At 46.8% G+C, this 24,473-nt stretch overlaps 1 protein-coding gene across 1 annotated transcript; it reads right to left on the reverse strand.

Moving 5' to 3' along the window:
• Positions 1–216: 216 nt before the first annotated feature.
• Hjurp (Holliday junction recognition protein) lies at positions 217–14,671 on the reverse strand. The gene is made up of 8 exons (XM_059278221.1): positions 14,456–14,671; positions 14,301–14,367; positions 12,264–12,319; positions 9,963–9,999; positions 8,366–8,430; positions 6,535–6,627; positions 4,774–4,846; positions 217–3,790 (listed from the first exon to the last, which is right to left on the reverse strand). The coding sequence occupies exons 1-8, from the start codon at positions 14,549–14,551 to the stop codon at positions 2,238–2,240; spliced, it is 2,040 nt and encodes a 679-aa protein (XP_059134204.1). The 5' UTR covers positions 14,552–14,671; the 3' UTR covers positions 217–2,237.
• Between the last annotated feature and the right edge of the window lie 9,802 nt (positions 14,672–24,473).

Genomic DNA, 24,473 nt, shown 5'->3' on the forward strand with positions numbered 1-24,473 from the left:
ATACTTCTTGTGAGTGAATCTCAGGCAGTTTTAGATGACTTTATCTTTTAAAGACCTAACAGTCCTATTTATTTCAAGGATCACTGTGTCTGGGGCTCAAATGTAGGTTTCATAAGAAAGTCATGCTTCAAACAAACAGAAAATGTGGAGAATGCTCTAGATGTCATGTCTAAATGGAAAAAGGAAAACTTGAGACAAACAGGCCCACAGGACTGATTGACACTGAAAATGTTAACTTTATTGCAGAATCACACCAGGCACTTCCCATGACACCGGCTGCCCCAGAGCTGCATTAAGGACAGACACTTCAAGCAGGGCAACACACAGGCAAAGCAAAGGTAGAACAGTCATGGGACTGCATACTTGAGGTGCATCTACGGCCAGCCTGGGTGACACAGTGACAGAGACCCCATCTAAAAGCACAACTAGAGGCAAGGCAACATTTTTAAACTTTGGGTTTTCCTAAAAATCATTTCCATCCTGAACGATGAAAGAGTTCTTTGTACAACCCCAATAGTGCTTCAGGCCAGCTGCTGAATGCCTAACTTCTACTCTACTGCACTCATATAAATGTCTATGACCACGATGGGAAACTCCATCGTGCTAAATAACTCAAGGCACACTACAGCAATAGCATTAATGACAAAGGTTGCTGTTATCCCAGCAGGCCATGTGCCCCATGCTAAGTCCTTGGGCTTAAGTCTTGGCCCAACTTGAGTGAATTTAGGAGTTAGCAGACACAGCATATCTTCTTACCATGAGACAGAACCTGCCCATCTCACCAAAGGGTTCTCATGTGGATTGAGTAAGGCATACAAAAGGCTCACTGGCTTCACACAAAGAAGGCACTAGCTAGTAATGGCCTTCATGTTATCACTGAATGTGGAGATCTGATCCCCTCTCCAAGTGACTTATAACTGAAGTAGAAAGAAAACAGAAGGAAGTTAAAGGCAGGCGCTCCTGTGCATGTATACCCCTACTTAGGAAGGTTGGGCAGGAGGGCCACAAGGTCAAGATTAGCTTGGACTACACAGCAAGACCGGTCTCAGAAAAACAAGAACAGGGTTTAAAACGAAGTGGCAGGATTTTATAGGATCAAGAGCAGGAAGAAGGTCCAGACGGGAGGGCAGGGGACACAGCTGTGTTCCTGGGACAGCTGGGGACATGAGCAGAAGGCTGAGGACACAGGGGCTAGATGAGGATGGGCGCTATGGGCTTCGGTTTTAGAGACCTTGTCCTTCCCATCAGAGGATCTCAGGTTACGCTGAGGAGACCTGACTATGAGCACACTCACAGTCACTCCCAGTGTCCAGAGCAGGCCACTGAGACACAAGGTGGCAGTCTGGTCTAGGAAAGGGCTCAAGAGGTCGAGGCAGTTAGGCACACAGCTCTAGACCAAAAACAAGGATACTGTTGGTAGGTGCACCCTGCTATGGACGACTGCCACACCAGGCAGCCAGAGACCCAGTTGTCATGGGTTGCTCTACAGGTCTAGCCCTGCTGTGGCCTGATCATAGGCAGGTCCCTTCCTGGAATTTCAACCAGGAAGATAGAGTTCACAAAGTACTTTACCCATGGAAATAAATTAGGAAACAAAAATACTCTCAGCATTTGGGAAGCAGAGGCGAGAGGATCAGGAACTCAAGACCATCTGGACTACACAGTGAAGCCAAGGTCAGTCCTTAATTAGGTAAGAACCTGTCTCAAAAACCAAATGAAACAAAAATTCCCCCAAAAAGAAAAAATAAAATCCAGAGCTCCAAAGATCAAGCCAAGGGTTCTGTATTATGCCCTAACCCATGGATTTACCCATGTTTACCATGTCCTCTGGAAGCATGGGTAGGTGCCGAGGCAGAAGTATAGACTGTGAGGATATGGGGGAGGGGAGTAGAGACAAGGCAAATAATTAAAATTAAGAGAAAGAATACCATTGAGGATCCTCCTGAACCTGATCAGGAGAAGCAATAATGGCTGATAATGGCTGAGCTTGGCTGGGTGGCCAAGGTACCACTAACATTCCACATGAAAGGACAGAGATGATGGTGTGATGCAGAGCAGGGTGGGTGGCTGGACAGAGGCTGAGTGGCTACAGGGGGCTGCAGTTGTAGACTGCTTAGCAAGTGATGCCCCGAGTCCCATCTCCAACAAGAGAAACAGAAGTGTTTGCCATAGAGTCTTGTCCCACAGCAGCTACTTGATACACATAAACACCATGCCCAACAGACAGAAACGCCTCATCAGCAGTCAGGCCCCTCGGGGTCGGCCTGCTTTTCTGCCCAGAGCATGGCTTTGCTTGCTGTTCCTGAGGAATCCTGAGACTCGGCCTGGTGCGCACACGTGGGAGGGTACGACAACTTGCGCCTCTTTGTTGGGAACTGAGGGTCTCTCACAGTAGTGCTAGTAGTCCATGCAGACATGTGTGCCTCAACTGGAATTGAGTCTTGTGGGCTTCTTATGTTCCAGCCAGGAGATGTTGACAATTTGGGGGAACTCTGGAATCCAGAGTCTGGATTTAATTTTCTTAAGTCCTCTGTCTGACTAGGAACAGCTGCACCAGCTTTCACTGGAGGTACTGGAACGTGAGAGGTCTCCTTCACCCGCTGAGGTGACATCAGGCAATACTTCTGATAAAGCTTGTCAAATTCTTTTTTAATCTCATCATAGCGATTCCTCCCACAACCCTGAGGGCCTATCCATGGTGCTGAAATTGCTACACTGGGCGATACTGCCTTTCTGATTGGTCCAGAATTATGTCCTTGAAGGAAAAGGCCAGACATCTGTTGAGATTGGCCTGGGCTTTGTGAGGCGCTGTCCTCTGACAGTGATGGACCAGGATCGTTCCTTGGGAGACATCTACTGGCTTTGACAGACATTTCGCTCAGGTCTTCCAAAGCCTCACTTGACCTCTTTCCTCTGTTGAAAAGTAAACTCAGCCTGTGGGTTTTTATGCCCTGGGGGCTGCCTGGGCTTCTAGAACTACCTCTGTACACATCTACAGCCCAGGACTCTGTGGGGCCAGCCAGGCGAGGCTGTTTCCCAGAAGACAGGCAACATTCCTGATGAAGTTGGTCAAATTTCCTTCCAATCTCCCTGTGGCACTTCTCTGCTCGACTCGGAAGCATCCTGGGTCTGGGGAGTGCTTTAACAGGTGAGATTAGCCACTGCAAGGTCTTCAGTCTGTTTTCTCGCTCAAGGTAGTACATCCGGTTTAAGTCTAAATACTTCTGAGGTGTCCCCTGAAGCTCCTTCCAAGCTGGACTGAATTTATGGACTTGGAGTTTGCTTCCTTCAAGAGATCCCCTTTCCAGTTTTAAGTCTGTCTTGTGGGGAGCAATGTGCAATACGTTCCTGCAGTCTCTTAATATTCTGGCCTCTTTCCCTGGCTCTGAGCAGGGCCCCTTCTTGGAGCTCCTCTGGGAGGGCTTGCTCCTGTGGCAGAATGTCCTGTTCACGTGCACCCCACTCTTACGTGGGAGCCTCCTCTTGAGGTTCCAGGTCCGGTTGATGTAGGTCTTGGTGGAGATTATGCACGAGGGCTTTAAGCTCAGGAGCCTACTCATTGAATGCATCATGCCTTCGTATAAATCGCTGACTGTCACATTGCAAATGTCATCCTCAAGGGACTGGTTGCTTAAGCTGTTGCTGCTGGTCTCTAGTAAGGAGAAGCTGTCATTTCTAGGTATAATGGCCATGTCATCTGGGCAAGGGTTTGAGGGACTCGAGTCTCTGGAGGACGAAGCTGACACTTCAGGGATGCCAAAGCTCTCTGCAGAGATACTATCCTGGCATCCTGGGAGAAAACCAGACAAAGTCAGGCTACACCAGGGCTCCACTCATCCATACTTACAGAAGGCCAGGGAGCTCAAGAGGGAATCACGATCATGATGGTTTAAAACAGCACAGACAAAATAAAACCCTAGAAATGTTAAGGACAGACTCTTCTTGGGAGACTTTATTTTAGCAACTAAAATTAGATTTCAACTTTTCACCCCTGCTTTGCAAAAGGAGTCTTCTCCCCCTCACACTGTTTAGAGATTGCTGTCAGCTCAAAAGTCAATACAATACACATGGATGAAACACTTCACAAATGATTACAAAGGAAATTCTACAAACTTAAACATTCAAAAAAAAAAAAAAAAAAAACCCAACGAAGGGGACTGGAGAGGTGACTCAGTGTTTAGGAGCACTTGCTGCTCTTCCAGAGGATCAGAGTTCGGTTCTCAGCACCCACAACGGGCAACAGACAAATGCTTATAACTCCAGCTCTGGGGGAATCTGATGCCCTTTTCAGGCCTCTGTGGTCTGTGGCAGCTGACCACATGCATGCACGCATGCACGCATGCACGCACTCACGCACGCACGCACGCACGCACGCAACAAAAGCCAGTATGTAACCCCAAACTCCTGACCTCTGTAAGGATGGCTGGGAAGACATGTTGCTGTGCATGGTGCAGCTTTGATTTCCTATTACATGACTATTTCATGGGTTCTGAAAACTAAAATCAAACCTATAGAAACAGGAAACGCCCAGCTGGAGCCCTCAAGACAGGTGACCCCATGAAAAACAACCGTGACGGCAACTCGAGGGGCTGCCAATGCAGTGGGTGCCACCTGAGTGGGTCTACCCTGCAAAGGTCAGAAATGGCCACAAAGGACACTGCGGCTCAACTGGTAAAATTCTATCACGCCAAAGAGAAGTTTTCGGCACATTCTGAGCTTTCTACAGTCATGGAAAGTCTCCCAGTTTATGTAAAATTACTCCCCCATACTCACCAGGGGCTGGTGTGACAGGTAAGGAAGGAACCCAGGTCACGAGTGTGTCTTTTCCGTCTCTCTTCTCTGCGCTCTGAAATAAGAGCCAACGATCATAAGAGTTTTAGATGTTAAGACCTTGGGTTTATGGCACTGGGTTCTCCCTAAAAATACACTGTCCTTGTTTGATGTCAAAACAAGCATACAGCCGGATGGTGGTGGCGCACGCCTTTAACCCCAGCACTCGGGAGGCAGAGCCAGGCAAAAAGAGTTTGAGACCAGCCTGGGCTACAGAGCGAGATCCAGGACAGGTACCAAACCTTGTCTCGGAAAAAACAAACAAAAAACAAAACCAAGCGTGCATTGTAACATGACAGTAGCTGGTGGTCAATCTTCAAACACAGAGGGAAGGGGTGGCCCAAAACATCTGAGAACTCTGTCCACAAGGGCATAGGCACTTTTCTGGCAGCTATTCCCTGCCCAGCCATCAGTGGCTCTTGTCTACCACTACACTTGTGTGGTGGTTTGAAAAGAAAATGGCCCCCAAAAGAAGTGACATTACTAGGGATTTGAGGGTTCACGTATCCTCAAGCCATGCCCAGTGAGACACTCTACTTCCTGTTGCCTGTATATCCACATGTAGCAGCTTTCTCCAGCACCATGCCCACCTGCATGCCACCATGCTCCCCATGATGATGATAATGGACCAAACTTCTGAAACTGTAAGCCGCTACCTCAATTAAATGTTTTCTTTGTAAGAGTTGCCGTGGTTATGGTGTCTCCTCACAGCAATAGAAACCCAACTAAGACAACTTGGGTTAGTCAGAATTTCCAGAGGCCATGTATATGGTGGGCAGAGGTTAGATAAACTCAGGACTAATTCTAATCCTTTCCTCTGATCACATAATAGCCAGGAGGATGGCACCTGCTCTGCTGGTGACAGAGAATGCTTTCCTAGGACAGTGACTGAGGGATCCTCAAACAGGCTTCCGCTGGCCACCAGCACAGTAAGAAATATTGACTCCAGGGAACTTGCAGCTGTCGGGGGAGGCAGTGCTTGTAATTAACATCACTACTTAGGCATCTGGCATCAGGGCATTAGGACATCCTTTGTTTTATGAAAGATGCTGACAGAACTTGGGAAGCCAGAGGTGACATCTCCGACACCAGCTTTCCTAGTTAGCATTAGCTATCAACCCGACACAGCCTAGAATCACCCGAGTAACAGTCTTTATCAGGTAGTTTGTGGGCATGTCTGTGAGGGACTGTCTTGATCACTAACTGACGAAGCAGGGCCCGGCCCACTATGGGCGGCACCATCCTTTGGCAGGTGGTCCTGGGCTGAGAAAGCACAGCAGTGAAGCACAGGGCACCTGTGTTAGGAGAAAGGCCTGCAGCCTTCCCTGCCTCCTCCTCACTCACCTCAGACCAGGTACAGCAGGCTGGGAACAGGAGTGAGACCTCGCCAGGGAAGGGGGTGGTTGCTACTTCCTCAACTGTGAAGCTAAGAGCTGGGGCTGCCCTTGGAGTCTGTGGCCCTTCTGGAGCTGAGCTATCCCCAGGGCAGTGGACAAGTCACCCCCCACCCCCACATGACTCCCTGAGTTTCCCTGATGCTGCCTAGGCCCCTGAGGTGTTCACTGAAGAAGAGAAAAAGTCTCACAAAACGTGACAAGTGTGGAATCCCTTCACAGGCTCCAAGGACAGAACACGGAATCCTGACCACTGCACCCCAACTTGTCTTTAATGTCTGGCCAAGTCTTACCAACAGACACAGGTTACCTTAAAATACTCTGCATCTTGAAGCAGGATATCCACCTGGCTCAAGTACTTCCTTCTTAAATCATTTTTCCAGGGGCTTCCAGGCACTGCAGGCTGATCAGAAAGAGAGTCAGAACACTCAGTCAGAATGCCAGGTACCTCCAGCCTCGTGAATTCTGGAGCAATCTGAAAGCTCATGAAGGCTTGAACATTTAAAGGAAGTTATTCAAAGGTACTCTTCCAGATTCACTCGTACAAGTGGTACGGCCTCGTAGAATTCGAGACCCAGTGTGTGATTGCAGGGAATTTATCAGGGATCAGAGAGAGTAAAATGACCAAGAGCACACAAGCCTGAAGATGTCGATAACAGTGTTACTAGAAAGAAAGTGGGGAGGTTGGAGACGATCTGATCAGCCTGGCTGCCAAATGAGAAGAGAGCCCTGGCTCTCCCGCTCTCCACACTGGAAGGATTCACCTCCCTTCCTGACACCCAGTGCCACAAGGCCAGGAAAGCGCTCTAATGATTAAGCTCTGTGAGAGCTGTTCACCTCCACCAACCAACCAGGGAGATGAGACTCAGAGGGTACTAGGAGGCAGGTCACTCCCCCTGGAGACACCAAGGGAAACCGTGGTGATAGATTGTGTACCCTAATAAAATTTGTCTGAACATCAGAGAACAGAACAAGCCACTAGATTAAACACAGAGGCCAAACAGTGGTGGCACACACCTGTAATCCTAGCACTCGGGTGGCAGAGGTCTGTCTGGATCTCTGTGAGTTCAAAGCCACCCTGGACTACATGAGATTGAATCAGTCTAACAAAGAAACAGAGCCAGGCAGTGGTGGCATACATCTTTAATCCCAGTACTTGGGAGTCACATGCCTTTAATCCCATCACTTGAGATCTCATGCCTTTGCTTGGGAAGCACACATGCCTTTAATCCCATCACTAAGAGGGAAGTGATATGGCAGGGCGGAGAAAGGTATATAAGGCTGAGGAGACAGGAACTAAAGACCTTTCTGGCTGATGAGTCCTAGAGGTAAGAGGTGGCTGTGGCTTGTTCCTTTGTCTCTCTGATCTTTCAGCATTTACCCTAGTATCTGGCTCCAGGTTTCTTGGTTTTTTTGGGGGATTTTCAAGACAGGGTTTCTATGTGTAGTTTTGGTGCCTGTCCTGGATCTTGCTCTGTAGACCAGGTTTTTTATAAAAAGACCTATTAGAATTCGTGTTGCAGGAAACAAGACACAAAGGCACTCAGTTTTTAGGTTAGTAACCTTGTGACCATCAATCAATCAATTTATCTATCTGTCTGTCGTCTGTCCATCCGTCCACTCGTCCATCCATCCACCCACCCACCCACCCATCTATCTATTTAAGACAAGGTTTCTCTGTGTAACAGCCCTAGCTGGCTGCCCTGGAACTCACTCTGTAGCCCAGGCTGGCCTCGAAGTCAGATAACCGCCTGTCTCTGCCTCCCGAGTGCTGGGATGAAAGGTGTGGGCCACCATCGCCCAGCTGACCATACAAATTTTTAAACAATAACCTGGAAACACTTCCTCACGTTACTGCCCGAGGGCAAGGCTGGCTGGTCCGTCTAGTGGACCACATCGAGTGGTCCGTCGAGGATAATGGCATGTAGCAAACCCCTTCCTGAGTTGAGTCTGCTCAGCCAACAGCGCAAGTAAGCAAAGCGCAGGCCTCTGAGAAGGAAGAGCCTGGGTCTCTGGATCTGAAGGGTGACCAGAGCTGAAGGCAGCAGCAGAGCCTTGGGGGACATCTAGAAACGAGGGATGTGCTCTGGGAGCTGCAGCTGTACCTGAGGCTGCCCACGGTCACTAGAAGCTTCTCTTACCGTCAAGGTGCACGCTAGCCGACGCTCCTCTTCTGCGCTTGTATCTGCACTGCTGCTTTCTGAACCTAGAGGTAGGGAAGAGTTCAGCGCATGAAGCATCTCATGGCATGTACCCCACAGCTCAAGGATCACCTGAGACACATCCACAGTAAAGACTCCTGTTGGCTTAAGAATGTTTCCCTGGGGTAGGGAAGATGGCTTAGGGATTAAGAGTGTAGCAAGTGCCTTTAATCCCAGCACTCAGGAGGCAGGGGCTGGCAGATCTCTGTGAGTTCAAGGCCAGCCTGGTCTACAGAGCAAGTTCCAGGATAACCAAAGCTACACAGAGAAACCCTGTCTTGAAAAACAAAACAAAACCAATCAAACAAAAAACCTAAAAAGCAAAAAGAATGCTCACTGCTCTTCCAGAGGACAAAAAGTTCAGTTCACAGCACTCACAATGGTCAGCAGACAACTACCTGTAACCCTAGCTCCAGGGAAATCTGATGCCTCATACACATAATTAAACAAAATAAATCTTAAGAAAAAGCATGTTCCTCTTGTGCCCATGATTGCCAGTTGTCCAGAGCCTCTGCGCAAGAAGACACCAGCTCGGTAATAGGAGCAGCAGATTCTCCAATTCAGTCACCTTTGGTCTGAAACACTCTGACACTCGCCCAGCAGACCGAACTCCAGGGACAACGGGAGTCTCCACCTGTTGCCCAACAGTCAGGGGCTGGGCCACTGGACAGCGAAATGTGGCTAGTCAGGCTGAGGGACAGAGCTTTTAACTTACAATTCACTGAAACATCCTCAGGGTGCTCATGGCCCCAACACCCAAGGAACCATTTTGAGTAGCTTCAAGTAGTGGGGGAGGCCGTAGATCTAAGTGTTTGTGGGGTTAGGATCTGGATTAGGAACTCCAGCAAGCAGCACCACCACCTTTTCCCTGCTTTCACTTGGAAAAAAAGTCTGCCACTCCTCCCCCTGCCTCCTCACTATGTAGCCTTGGCTGGCCTGGAACTCCCTTTGTAGATCTAACCGGCCTCAAACTCACAAGAATTCCACCTGCCTTTGCCTTACAAGTGCTTGGATTAAAGATGAGTGCCACCACACTGGGCTCCAGACTAAGGTTCTAAAGATAGACTTCAGCCAGAATGAACCAGGTGAGGAATATCTGGGCAACGGGAAATTCAAGGTGGCCAGCGGGAGCATCTTTCTGTAATCTGGCTGCAAAGGGATTGACTGGAGGGAGTTGGGGAGACAGGACGAGCACAGCCTGGGAGCCTTGTGGAAGGGGAGGAAGCTGAGTCAGGAAAGACTGGCTGCAGAGGTGAGGAAGGGGGAGGGGTCCTTTCTACAGAAGCCTGTGCTCACAACAACATCCTTAAGGGCAAATCCTGAGACCTACTAAATGCTGACACTAGTGGGCAGGACATGGCTTCCCACCTTCCAAGGACCTAGGAGGACAAGAAATCTACACAGAACATCAACAGTGCGAAACCTCCTCTGTGATCTGCTGTGATGGAGACAAGCCGGCCTTGTCCCTAGCTTCCCTTTCTAACAAAGCGACACTTACCGACTCCCAGGACTTGTGTGCAGGGCTGTAAATGTTCACTGCCATCTGGACTCTGCCTCTTTAATCTGGCAATCATCTTCCCGGAAGGGTCCTTGGGGTGTACAAATCAAGAAATACAAGCTTGCTTAAGTAACAACACATTTCTAGCCACTGTATATCAACACATTCACAATCCTAGCGGGACACACCAGGGAACAGGAAGCTTTGCAATTATCTTCGGGTACGTGCTTAAAGAGGGGCCTCAAGACTCCCAGAAACAGTGGGAATTCCAGCAGTCGAGGAGAGAACGCAGCAGTGGTCAGGAGCCCACGGGTCAAGCTGGATCTACATTACTGTAATGTCTACGGCCATGTGACTGCTGGGGTTCTTGCTGGGTGGAGCCACTGAGCACTGAGTCAAATGGTCACTCCCCCGCCCCCAGGAGGCCACTCTGCTTTCTAAGGCCTGTGCTCAGCAGGCTCCACTAAGAAGGCACCACGTGCTTATCAGTAAAGTGCCAGCACTCGACACAGAAGGCTGCTCACATGATTTAGAAGCTCCCGTGGTGAGTGATGTTCTTTCAGGTGCCTAGCTCTATGGGCCCAGGAAACCTGAGGTGGCCAAAATCAGCACCAAACTAAGTCACTTCTACCTACAAGGAAGGACTCAACTGCAAGCTAACACCTCAAGGTTTTCAGCTTAAATTTTATGGCTCCAGTGTCTGAAGGGCAGAACTTCTGACACTCAGGGGAGCAGCCAGTCCTCAGCACCCCCTACGGCTTGTTTGGTACCTACAAAGAGAGCCCAGGACGAACCGGTGCAGGGCCATGGGGGGTCAGTCCATCCTAACGTCCTGCTCCCAATCCTCAGCAGGGCAATCTTGGAAGCAGCATAAACACTTGGTCTTGGGGAGAGAGCTCCAATAATAAACCCCAGTAACACCGTGGAGGTCTCCAGTTCTAACTACAGACTGTGCACGCTCACTTTCTCAGTCCTAAGAAAAGCTCCAGCAATTCTAGACCCCAGGCAGAGGGTCCCCTACATTTTAAACAAAAACCTTAAATAATTAATTTTTGCTACTAGCTACTGGCATTTGAGCACTGCTGACAGGTGTGTGATGTAGACAGTATGCCCTGCGGCCCCGAATGATGATGAGGGGCCAGGACAGGCTGCTCTGAGGACCATGCAATGGGCTTCATAAATCAAGCCGTGGAATATAGCAGATGTGTTCACTTCCACCCCTCTGGTGGCTTCCCTTACAACAGAGCTAAGTGACAAGGGCCAACACATGACTGGCACATCTCCGAGAACGTATGTCTTTACAGACAAGCACGCGGACCCTGATTCACAACAGAGGAATGTGCAAGGGCCAAATGCCTTGTACCTGATCAGCAGTTTAAAAAAAAGACACTCTGAAACACGGCTGCAATCCTGGCGCTCCAGGAGGCCAAAGGAGGACTGATGAGTCTGAGGCCAGTCTGGGCTGCAGTGAGACTCTCAAAAGACCACAGAGGCAGTCAGATTTTTTTAAACACTAGCTGGTGAAGGCAAGGGCTCCCTATTGTTACCTGGAAAGGGGTGTGGGCGCAGTCAGACAGGAGCTGAACGGCAGCGGGGATTACACGCATGGCAGTCAGCTAACCCAAGTGTTCCAGCCCTCCTACAGCTCTAACAACTAACCAAGGAAGCTGTCCATGTGTAACCTTCATCTTGAGGCTGCATTCTGGGTAACAGGTTTCCCCGGGAACCATGGCTGCCCAAGACTCAATCAGACCAGAGAGCCTTATACTTATTACCAGGCAAAGGCCACACACAGTCTCTCAGCAGGAAGGAAAACTATTGATGCCATCCAGGAAGCCAGTATCAGATCTAGCTGTAAAGCCTTGGTACCAGGAGACCTCCTTCTAGAGACAGAGAAAGGCAGAAGGAAGTGTGATTCTGCACTCTATCTCTTCCTCATCTTTCTGCTTCCTGGTTTCAGAGGAGAAAAAGGGTATTGTTTTTTCTCAAAGGAAACGAGATTTGGTCTTTTTTGTAAGGACCCAACAAAGGAGCTCCTAGCTGGCCTAGTACATAGTCTGGAGGTCCCCAAGCTGGTCCAGCATCTGCACACTTAAGATTGCTGTGAAGGCCCTATGGACTATGATGGAGAAAATGTAGCATACAAGAGCCAGGCCATGGAAGAAACGCTTCTCAGTGACTCTTCAAACAGAGGGAAAAGGCAGGGAAGGAGGAGATCAAAGGCCCCGAGGTGGTCTCCCAAAGCTCTCGGCAGTGACCTCAGGGCTCACCCACGCTGGCATTTTGTCACACCAACGCACCACAGCAAAGCAGTAAGGCAGTCAACTTGACGGTATTTACCTGAGTTTGTTCCTTGTTTCTTTCCTTTATCAGCTTTCCTCCCCAAACTCTCAATCCTTAAAAAAATGAAGATGACAACTGAAGTAACCTGAAATGTTCAGTTTCTGCTCAAAAGACATCAACAGAAAGCCAAGCTGAAAGGCACAAAGGCGCACATTAAAAGCAATCTGGGGCCACGCGGTGGTGGTGCACACCTTTAATCCCAGCAAGCGGGAGGCAGAGGCAGGCAGATCTCTGTGAGTTTGAGGCCAGCCTGGGCTACAGAGTGAATTCCAGGACGGGTGCCAAAGCTACACAGAGAAACCCTGTCTCGAAAAACAAACAAACAAACAAAAAAGCAATCTGGGTTTTGACAGTGCTGGACAAACTTCACTAATGGCAATCTCTCCTACTCAGAAGGCAGCAGCTTACCCAATTTCACCACTAACCTGAAGGGCCGAAGACAGCTCATATTCCAAATACATACCGCTCTTCAGATGAATATTTACTGGGGAGGGGGCACATACATCATACATTTACAGAGCAAGCTTTCTTGTTTTGAGTTTTTCGAGACAGGGTTTCTCTGTGTAGCCCTGGCTGGCTGCTCAGGAACTTGCTCTGTAGACTGGGCTGGCCTTGAACTGAGTGCTGGAATTAAAGGTGTGGGCCACTACCACCTGCCTAGAGCAAGCATTTTTATAGGGCAATTTTTGCACCTCATCCTGGAGTCAGTGCTTTCCTATGGCAATCTAGCAGTACAATACAGAGAAGCCCACGTACAGAGAGCCCTGGAGTTCAAGTGCATCAGCCCTGTCACTCACTGACTAGCAGAATGCAATATACTCGGTTCTTCTAAATCTCCCAGGAACCCAGGTTTCTTAGAAAGAATGGTGGGTTTTGAGATGGTTGTATTATAACAGAAGCAGAAAAAAAATTACACAGCACCCTCTATGCGCCAGATTTTAGCAAGGAGACATCGTTTAGTACCCACAACCCATCTGCATGTAACTCCTACACCCTCCAAGAGACTTGCCATACTCACTACAGAGACAGGCATGCAAAAGGAAGAAGAAGTTCAGATGACCACTAGCCCAGGCTCTCCACTCACATAACAGAGCAGGCGTGTGAATTCTGGGAGTGCTGACCACTGTACACAGTCTTTCCAGAACACGGCCATGCAGTATATGCGCTCAAGAGTCAAAGCAAGGCTGTGCTGCTGCTCTGGCTGAGCGGCCCCCTCTGTGGGAAATCTACATTTAACTAGAATGGCTTCTAAAAAGGGCTTTCACTGCAGGGTTGAAACTGAACTCTACAAAACTCAGACGTGCAGGCACAGGTGAACCGTCAGGAAAATGATCCAGTCCCTGCTGCTTCTACCACAATCACTGTCTTTAATCGGAAGTTCATACTACTATATTGCATAGGGAGGGTCAGGAGCAGCTTAGGAAAGGCCATGCCAAAAACTCTCGCAGAATAAGTAACAGGCTGAGGGATTCGTGGCATAAATCTAAGCTAAGAGACTGCTAGGACACAGAGCTATTAACTAACAACCGCAGCCCTAGGAGTCTGTGTGCTGGCCAGTTCCCAGGGGGGGCCATTAGAAAGCCAACCTGCGACGGTCTCAGACTCTCCAGATACTTCACTGTTTTTTCATATAACTGACATCAGGTTTTTGCCAACAAAATTAGTGTTATTCAAGATAGATGGACTGTCCAAATCAGATGGGGCCGCGTTACACAGCACAGTCCATGAGAGCCGAGCAGTCCTGGGCGCTGTTCCAATGGCTTGACCGGCACTCCGGTGACTGTTAACATACCCATATGCAGTACCCATAGTTGTCAATATCCTTTTCATTTTACAGAGACACTGTACTGCTAGGCAATTAGCTCGGGCTTGCGCGCCAGACATTTAAAAAAATCAGGCTGCATGTGTGTCTCAGGCTTGGAAATCAGCAACTGACGGTTGCGAGGTCCCTATGAGTGAGGGGAACAAGTACAGCATTGCAAATTCTAGACCCCACTATTTTAGCACATCGCCAAGAGGAGGGGGGTTCCGCACCTTGGGGCGTCTCGTAGGTCAGCGTGGCCATCTGCACCAGCGGGTCGTCCTCAAATGGCTGGTTGTACTGCGGGGAAGGAGAGCCGGTCAGACCCTAGGGCGCTGGGTCCCCTCCCGCCTCGCCCTTCCCTCCTCCCGCGGCCAGCCCAGCCCACCTTCGCTATCAGCCGCTGCATGAGCGTCTGGAAACGGCTGCGGCTTTTCTTGAGATCGTGCAGCAGCCGGAGATCCGACCAACCCTCAGCATCCATGGCGCAGGCCGCTCACTGCCCGGACTCGCCACCGTTAGAGCCCACGCACAGATCAAACGTGCCGCCCCCCGCGCTGATAGGGCCTTTCAAAAGTATTTACGCAACCGATCCCGCCTGAGTTTCCGGCCGCCTCTCCCAGGGAGCGCTTCCGGCGGAAACGAAGGGAGGGCAGCCCGAGCGGGTGGAACATGCGCACTGCTTCCCCACGATGCACTGCCGCGCCCTCTAGAGGCGTCTGGAAGAGTTGCCTGGGTGCCCCGCTGGGTGCCCGAGGCGGTCCTCGTCCTTGTGAGTCTGCAGAAGCTTCCGACTTCCCAGCTTGGGAGGGCTGAGGGAGAGGGAGACAGCGCCAAATAACTGTCCTGAAAGGAGTCAGGAAAGCCAGTGTTTATAAATTCCAACAAAATATACGTTTAAAGGTGCTGACCGATATTATAAATACGACAAAATCTGTGGTTTTTATCATAGAGTTTTAATCAGCTCCCTCTCCAGTTTCTGATTATATGCTGTTTCTTGACTGACGTCAGTATTGTTCCTTGAGGGGGTAAACAAACAAACAAACAAACAGCCGTTTTATGATGGCATTTACTTCGATTGACATTTAAATTTTTTTTCAGATAAGTTTTTTGGATTTTGTCTTCTTGCAGGGCGGAGGGATTGAATTCCAGTCTGGGATGGTTTTACTCTGGCTTGTGTTAGGGTGTCAGCACCCATGTTTGCGTTCCGTCCTTATCACCTCATATTCTAATGAGCACAGGGACATCCTTTGACAAGCCTGAAAAACAAGGACCAAATAATTTGTGCAAACATCAAACTTCCTAATTATTCTTCACTTTGATAGTCTACAATTTGCCTGATATTCTATTTTTTCAATTAAATATTTTCTCTTTTCATATTTGTGAAAATATGATCTCCCTTGGCTTGTAGTAGCTGTAAATCTTAGTATTCATCAGTAGTACCTTGGATACTTCGTTTTGAATGTTTTCAAATTTTCTTGTATTCTGGGGTTGGGTTAGGGCAGGAGGCAGTACTGGGGATTGAACCCAGGACCTCACTTATTTTAGTCCAGTGTTCTACCACTGAACCTACATCCCAGCTCCTCTTTCATTATGTTTTTTTTTACAGTTTGCAAACGTAGGCATTTATATTATTTATACATACAAGTACTTGCTATCACACAATTAATTATATTTTACTCTTTCATATTGTTAGGATGTTTTGCTGACTTATAAACTATCTTGTGTATTTGGTTTACTTAGAGACCATACTCTCTGAAATAACTGTGTTATTCACAGTCATTTCAATGAATAAAGAGATCAAGGAAGCCATTCTAAGAATTATGCTAAAGGCAGAGAATATAAAGGAAAACTATAAAGACAGAGAAATGAAACTTTTTAAAAGAAAAAAGGTTTAGTGTGTGTGTGTGTGTGTGTGTGTGTGTGTGTGTGTGTATGTGTGTGCATGCTTGTGCATGTGCGTGTGTGGTCACTGAGGCCAGAAGTCACATGGGATCTCCTGGAGCTGTAGTTTCAGGTGCTTTTGAGCAGCTTGACATGGGTATTGGATCCAAACTCTGGTCCTCATGGTAGAGCATCAGGCTCTCTTAACCACTGAGCCATCCCTCCAGCCCCTGAAACAAAGCATTGCTGTATGACAAAATGCCTAACTTAACACAAATCTAGATGTCCAAGAGCAAAGTGGAAAAAGCAGTTAGATTAAATCTTACAAAGGGTTAGTAATGAGAACATTTAGAAAGGAGTAGGAAGCCCTTGAGGGGAATAGGCCAAAGGCCACAGATTGTCAACAAGAGATAAAATGCAATTGTCAGTGTTCTGTCTCAAAACTCAACTGGAAATGAGTAAGGATAAGGTGTAATGATGTGTGTGTGAAGATGCCACAATGAAGCCCATTGCTTTGTATGCTAACTTACGAAAGTTTAAAAGGACCCATGTAAAGCCTATGAAGTTAGCATAACTAAACAATAGTAACGAACATTAGAGTGAGTGTGAGGAAGTGATTCTGACCCTTCCGGGGAGCATTTGCTTGTACAGTGTTCCCAGAGGTCAGTGTGGCACGATGTAAAAAGGGCTTTCAGAACATGTTTATGCTTTGATGTCATGAATCTACATTTTGAAATCTAAGCAATTTAAAATGTTGGCAAGAATTTAGCCTGGGGATATTTACAAGGCACCAACCGCAATATTCAGTATTCTGAGGGTGCTGGGCAAGATGGTAACATGCCATCTCTGTTCCATTAAATTTTGAAGAACTTCATTCATTGGCATCTAAAATGAATAGGGCATTTAAGGCTTAAATGGAAGTTCTAAACATATACGTTCTATGCCCATTCTTTTAAAATGTCTTTACGGGGCTGTAGAAATGGATGGCTCAGCAGGTAAGATCGCGTACAGCTCTTGCAAAGGACCCACGTCAGTTCCTCACATCACCTCTGTCAGTCTGCTCACAAAGACCAGTAACTCCTGCTCCAGAGGATGCATTTTCTGGTCCCAATGTGCACCAGCACTCATGTGTACACAGCCCTCTACATAATTAAATATAAGAAATGTTTGAAAAATATGTATGTTTTCACAACTTGAGTGTGCATTCATGAAAATGTTTCCAGGATATATTCAGATCAATGATGGAGTCATGGAACATTTTTAATGTTGGTTTCTTTTGGCCACATTTTCCAGAATGAGTGTCTGTTGTGCAAATATGAGATTATGATATTCGTGGAATAAAGAACACAGACAGATAATCACATGTTTTCCCCTTGGTTCTATAAAATTAGAATCTTTTATCCCAGTGAGGCACACGAGGCTCCAGACATTCTAAACCTATCTCCATGCAGCTGGGCCATGGTTTATCATCCCGGCACCTCACCTCTCCAGCCTAAGGCTTTGGTGATATTTCTGCTCCACCTTCATGTGGTGGGAAATTGTTTCTTTTCTTCTTCACCTTGGGTTTTTTTTTTTTCAACACAAACACATTCTTAGGGTCACGATTAATGTGTTTTAATGGGCTACACATTTTAAAAATCAATGGAAGAATTTACATTAAAAATAGAACACAATTAGATTGATTTGGGTGACCTATTTTTAATCAACCCCATTATTTATGGATATGAACATTCTCAGGACATCTTTCTCTGGAGCACCCTTCTGGTATTATGTGTGAATAGTTTTAAAGTAGGGGTCACAGGGTTAATTGATAAATTGCTAAACATGCCCCCCTTCCTTTTTGATTTTCTAAGATCAGGTTTCACTCTGAAGTTCATATGTCTTTTTTTTTTTTTCTTTAACCCCTCAAAAAACTATCTGCCGTAGGAATGTTCTAGGTTTGTCTTCTTGCCACTTTAATAGCCTATTACAGTTCTTTTCTCCTCCCATGGTTCACTGGGGTCTTCTAGTTTTGTTCCTGTTGGTGTGATAAGCCATTCTGACCAAAAGCAGCTTGGGAGAAAAGGGTTCTTTTCTGTTAACAGTTTTAGGTAGCAGTCTGTCACTGAGGGAAGTCAGGACAGTATCTCAAGGCAGAACCTGGAGCAGAAACCACAGAGGAATGCTGCCTACTGGCTGCCTCTCTGGCTTGTATGTGGAGGTCAGAGAATAGTTTGGGGGAGACAATTTTGTTTTGGGGAGGATGCCAGGGGCCAGCCACTCAACCACACAGCCAGCCATGGAGTAAGAAGGAAAGAAAGGTATATAGAATAGAGAAAGGTAAAAGACCAGAGGTGAACGGTAGATGGGATAATTTAAGTTAAGAAAAGCTGGCTAGAAATAAGCCAAGCTAAGGCTGAACATTCATAAAGTAAGAATAAATCTTTATCTGGGAGCTGGGTAGTAGGCCCCGAAAGAGTAAAACAACAACAACAAAACAAAACAAAACAAGACAACTACACAGTTCCTTCCTTCAACCACACGGGTCTGAAGGTTGCACTCAGGTCATTTGTGAGTGCATTTGCTTTGTGGCAAGTACCTCTACCTGCTGAGCTATCTTGCTGGGCTGAGTTCTCTCATCTTTTATGAACCTTGTACTAATTACTTCTATTTTTGTGATAAAATACCCTGATAGAAGCAACTTAAGGACTTGGTTTATTCTGGCTTACAGTTCCAGAGGGATAGAGTCCATCATGGCAGGGAAGGCATGGCTACAGTCAGGGAAGGCGTGGCTACAGTCAGGGAAGGCGTGGCTACAGTCAGGGAAGGCGTGGCTACAGTCAGGGAAGGCGTGGTTACAGTCAGTCAGGGAAGGCGTGGCTACAGTCAGGGAAGGCATGGTGGCTACAGTCAGGGAAGGCGTGGCTACAGTCAGGGAAGGCGTGGTGGCTACAGTCAGGGAAGGCGTGGCTACAGTCAGGGAAGGCATGGTGGCTACAGTCAGGGAAGGCGTGGCTACAGTCAGGGAAGGCGTGGCTACAGTCAGGGAAGGCGTGGCTACAGTCAGGGAAGGCGTGGCTACAGTCAGGGAAGGCGTGGCTACAGTCAGGGAAGGCATGGTGGCTACAGTCAGGGAAGGCGTGGCTACAGTCAGGGAAGGCATGGTGGCTACAGTCAGGGAAGGCGTGGCTACAGTCAGGGAAGGCATGGTGGCTACAGTCAGGGAAGGCGTGGCTACAGTCAGGGAAGGCATGGTGGCTACAGTCAGGGAAGGCGTGGCTACAGTCAGGGAAGGCGTGGCTACAGTCAGGGAAGGCGTGGCTACAGTCAGGGAAGGCATGGTGGCTACAGTCAGGGAAGGCATGGTGGCAGGGACAGGAAGCTGGCTGAGCACATTTTCATCCACATACAAGAAGGAGAGAGAGAAAGAGAAGAAGAAAGAGAAAGAGAGGGAGGGAGAGAAAGCAGGAGTGAGGGAGGGTGAAGAAGGGAGAGAAGAGAAGAAAGTGAGGCTACAGTAGGCTACTGAACTATAGTTACGCCATCTCATGAAAGTATTCCTAAGAATACTTTAAGTGCTAAAAATATCTTGGTCAAACTTGTCTCAGGACCTGTCCTAAGTTCCTATGCAATGTGACCCTGAGCTAGAGTTAGCTGCCTGCCCGTTTAACTGCTATCTCTCCTCCACTTCTGTAAACAGTGCTTGCTTTCTGTAGACATCACAATTGTGTTTTTTTACCCTTCAAAACTGCTAATCTGCCTGGGACAGTCCCACCTGCAGTTAGTGAAGACTCCATTTGACTTAGTCAGGCCTCTTGGGAGTTTTTCTCTTCAGTTACCCCATGACAGGGCAAACAAAGCCCACCCCTAGTGATGTCCTTCCTCCAGCTAGGCTCCACCCCCTAAAGGGGCTGTAATCTCCCTGAACAGCACCATCAGCTAGGGACCAAGTGTTCAAATCTATGAGTCTATGGGAGGCATTTGTTCAAACCACCGCAAACCTCAGCTCAGTGTTAAAATCAGACTCTTGGCTTCAGGGAAAAAAGAATTTGAGGGTAAGCCAGTACAAGGAAGAGTTGGTGTTTATTACAAGACATTTCATTCAAATCTTGATTTTGAGCACAAGAGTTAAGAGGAGGAAGGACATTCTTGGAGGATTGTACTGAGAACGTGGTGTAGGGCCATCTCTGAGAGGGGGCTGTATTACAATAGTAACATACAGGGGTGTCTTAGTCAGTGTTCTTTTGCTATGACTAGACACCATGACCTCAGCGACTCTAATAAAGGAAAGCATTTAAATGGGGCTTGCCTTCAGGTTCAAAAGTTGAGTCCATTATCACCATGGAGGGCAGCTTGCAGGCAGACATGGTACTGGAGAGGTAGCAGAGAGTTCTACATGCGGATCTGCAGGCAGCAGGAAGAGAAAGAGCCACTGGGCCTGCTTGGGTTCTTGAGATCTCAGAGCCCACCCCTAGTTGACACACATCCTCCAACAAGGCCACACCTCCTTGTCTTTCAGATAACGCCACTTCCTAAGAATTCCAATATATTGTGGGGGGCTATTATTATTATTATTATTATTATTATTATTATTATTATTTTGGTTTTTTCAAGACAGGGTTTCTCTGTGTAGTGTTGGTGCCTGTCCTGGATCTCTCTTTGTAGACCAGGCTGACCTCAAACTCACAGAGATCTTCCTGGCTCTGCCTCCCAAGTGCTGGAATTAAAGACATGCACCAACACTGCCCGACTACTATTTTGGGGTTATTCTTATTCAAACCACCCCAAGGAGTTTTGCAGTTTTGGGAGCTGGTATCTTCAAAGGGCCACTAAGGAACCTCAAGGAGACCATAGGGTACCTCCCAAAGGCCACCTGACAGATTACAATTGACAAGGTCTAGCTCACAGGGCTGCAGAAAGGCAGGGTATTTTTATGGTAAACAGTCTTGTTTATTAAATGTCTGGGAAAAGGAATGAGGCTCTACCCAAGGTCATGTTACTCTTAGGGCTTAAGCCTGAGTCATTACTATTTTAACATGAAACATTTATGTATGAAAGGCATATAGGCTCTATGTTAACGACCTCCTCAGCAAATACTGTTGTGTCAAAATTCTTACTTCTCATCTGGCGAGAAGCTTCAAGGTGAAGGGCTCCTTTCCCTCTCATTCCCCTCATGATCTCCCCCGTCTTTTCATCTGTAGTCATATCTCTGAAGTTCACAGTATAAGTCACTAGTTTTCAAAGAGGGAAGAAATTCTAAAGACCACTGAGTGGGATGCGATAGTCCCTGATGAATCAAGCCAGTACACTGATTGTGATAGTCCAGGGAGTCCTTAGTGTGAAAGATCCAGAAGTTCAGGGTAGTGCAGTCATGAGCAGATGTGCATGCTAGCCAAGCCAATGCTGATCACATGTGACAGCAAAGGCTTTGCCTTCCCATGCTGAGCAGCTCATAAGAGCTTACAGTTAAGCTAGTTGGACTTCACATACCTCAGGTCCTTTCATCCTTACCACAGTCCTGGGAGGTGGACACTGTTATGATCTGTATCTTACAGACTGGAATCTAAGTCTGGGGATTTAGAATGTCAGAGGTGTCGTAACCCATCCAAGGCCCCAAATAACTGATGGAGATGGCGTTTGGGCCTCAGCTCCTGTAAGTGTGACTGTTCTCTGGGAACATCAAGTTTCTGCATTTCCCTGGAGTTCAGGACCAGATGGCTTGGATTCCCAAAGCTGGAGAAACTGGCTCCATTTGTGTGTTCCTAACAAGGAACACAGAGCTGACAGAATGGAGACAATGGCGTCCCATCATTTGTATGAAAACAAAACCAGCGAGATTTGTTGTTCTAGTGTCCCAAAGCCAAAGAGGGTGACTACATATTTGACACCATCGTTGAAATGAGAGTTGAGACTTCCTTCATGATCCTTCTCTCTGGCTGCACAGTGTGTGGCACACTGGACCCACTCTTGAGAGGTGGATTGTTGCGTGGTGAGCAGTCTGCCAAGCAGGTCTTCTCTCACAGACTCGAAGCAGTTATACTAGACCCCTGATGTCTGCGGCTGCCTCTGGGGGTGATACCCACAGAACGACAGAAAAGATTGTTCTCATTTTAAATAATCATATAAAATTTCTGTACAAGTGAGTTTCTGTTATCCTTGAACATTCTGAGTGTACAGAAATAATGCGAGGGATCAGAAAAGAACACAACCATACCCACCAGCCTCTGGTAATTAAGGGAGCATTTTTAGTTTTTCCTGTACATTTTGAACAGCTTGCCTTTCATAGAAGCCATTATTTTGTTGTAGTTCACATCATTTTATCAGAAGCTTATCTTCAATTTTTATTTAAAGACATTTAGTCAGGCTTTAGGAATTATTTTTATGCAGTAGCATTACCTATTGAGCGCACAACTGTGGATTTTGACAAAGGTGTAATCGTAACAATGGTGAAAGATCAAGGCTTAGAAAAACTTCCTTATTCCCATCACCCCCTGGACAACACCCTACAGTTACTGGTTTCGGGTCAGGAAACATAAGATTTCAATTCTTTAAAATTTGTTGATTTTTTTTATGTCCTCTTACATAGTCAGCTAGGTCATGGACTTGAAAAGAAGATGAACACTGTCATTGCTAATGTGTCAGGGAGGTCAGGTTCCTTGGCAGTGTGACCTGGGTCCTCCATGTCCTCCGATTGTCTGTACGCTTGTCCTGTTGATCATCGAGGGAGAGACGTGATCCTCTAACTGACATGGTGGCTTTTTCATATTTCTGTATTCAGGTCCATCAGCGTTTGGGTGACTTTTGTAACTGTTGTTACCCACTTTTAGGGTGCTTACGTCTTCTTGGGAAACTAGGCACTTTATCCTTCAATTGCACCCTCCTTTGTTGCTGGGCACATTTTTGTTTTGTTTTGTTTTGTTCTTCTAGACAGGGTTTCTCTGTGTAGTTTTGGTGCCTGTCCTGGATCTCACTCTGTAGACCAGGCTGGCCTTGAACTCACAGAGATCTGCCTGGCTCTGCCTCCCGAGTGCTGGGATTACAGGTGTCCACTGGGCACAGTCTTTATTCTGAAGTCTAACAATATGTTGTACTCTGCCATGCCATCTTAGTTTTAATTCAACTATTAATGCTATTTTTTCCTGTTTGTTTTCTTCTTCATTTATTATTTGTGTGTGTGTGTGTGTGTGTGTGTGTGTGTGTGTGTGTGTGTGCATGCTCATGGGTGTGTGTGCACATGTGTCATGCATGGTGCATGTGAAGGTCAGAGGGCTCCTTTGTGGAGCTGGCTCTCGCCTTCACCTTTACACAGGTGTGTTGGGAATTAGACTCAGATCACCAGGCTTTTGTGGTGAGCTCTTACCCACTGAGCGATCTCGCTGGCCATTTGTTCTCTTTTAACTTATTTATGTCTTCCTGTTTAAAGTGGTTCTCTTATAGATGGCATGTAGTGAGTATTGCCTTTAATGGAAGATGCAGTCTGATAGATTTTATTTGTTTTTTCTATGGGAAAGTTTAGAGCATTTACAGTTAACACACTTACTATTGGGATTACCACCTACCTTCTTTCTTAATCATTTCTGTTGTCGAAAATGATTTCTTTTCCTCTACTTCAATCTTCAATCTACGTTTAGATTGTTCTCTTTGAATCTATATTATTTTCACAACTGACTTAACTTGTTTGAGTGATTTTTCTAGGCTTTTCAGTATACATTTTTGATTTTTTTTATAGTCTATCTGCAAATGATATCAAACACAACCTCCAAGACAGTGCTAAAGGCTTGTGGTCACATTCTTCCAGTTTCTCCTTTGTACTCCATTGTGTTGTCGCATGCTGCATTCTCCCTGTTACAAGCTCCCTAATACAGTGTTTGTATTTTGACATGGTAGCCAATTATCTTTATGACATTAAAGTATGAAAAACAATATATGTCTTCCTTTATTGAAGAATTTCCTCCATTATTCCTCAACATTTTTGTCTGAAAAAAAAATTCTTATTTGGGCTTCAACTCCAAACATGCTTTTGATGTTATGGGATTGTTGATTGCTTGTCTTTGTCCTCCAATGTCCTTTGTCCTCTTTGTTGTGTGGCTTCTGGTGTCTGTCATAGCTGTCTCTCTCTCTCTCTCTCTGTCATGTTATGTATGCCTTTTCTATCTGATGTCAAGATGTTTATTTTTAACAGTTTGACTTGATATGTCTAGAGGTAGGGGTGTGTGTGTGTGTGTGTGTGTGTGTGTGTGTGTGTGTCCATGCACACACTTTTGTGACCTGACATTTTTTTCCTGATTGTGGTATTTGTTTTTCCTACATCTGTAGCTCGATGTCTTGTTTTAATTTCAGAGAATCCTCAGTGTCTCTTCAATGGTTCACTTTCCACTTCTCCTTAGCACTTCAAACATCCACGTGTTAGACAGACTTACCAAAGCCAGAAGTTGCTTTTGTTTGGTGTCTTTGTTAATTACTCTCTACTGGATTTTTATTTTTTTATTTATTATGTATGCAGTGTTCTGTCTGTGTGTTTACCTGCAGGCCAGAAGAGGGCA

Source organism: Peromyscus eremicus, chromosome 13 (genome assembly GCF_949786415.1).
Source record: "Peromyscus eremicus chromosome 13, PerEre_H2_v1, whole genome shotgun sequence".
Classification (NCBI taxonomy): domain Eukaryota; kingdom Metazoa; phylum Chordata; class Mammalia; order Rodentia; family Cricetidae; genus Peromyscus; species Peromyscus eremicus.

Coding starts and splice junctions, on each gene's coding strand:
- Hjurp (XM_059278221.1), bottom strand. CDS start 14,551: ATGGATGCTGAGGGTTGGTCGGATCTCCGGCTGCTGCACGATCTCAAG. Junction 10,000..12,263: donor GAAACAAGGAACAAACTCAG/GTAAATACCGTC, acceptor CCTTCCGGGAAG/ATGATTGCCAGATTAAAGAG. Junction 3,791..4,773: donor ACCTGTCACACCAGCCCCTG/GTGAGTATGGGG, acceptor GTTTTCTCCCAG/GATGCCAGGATAGTATCTCT.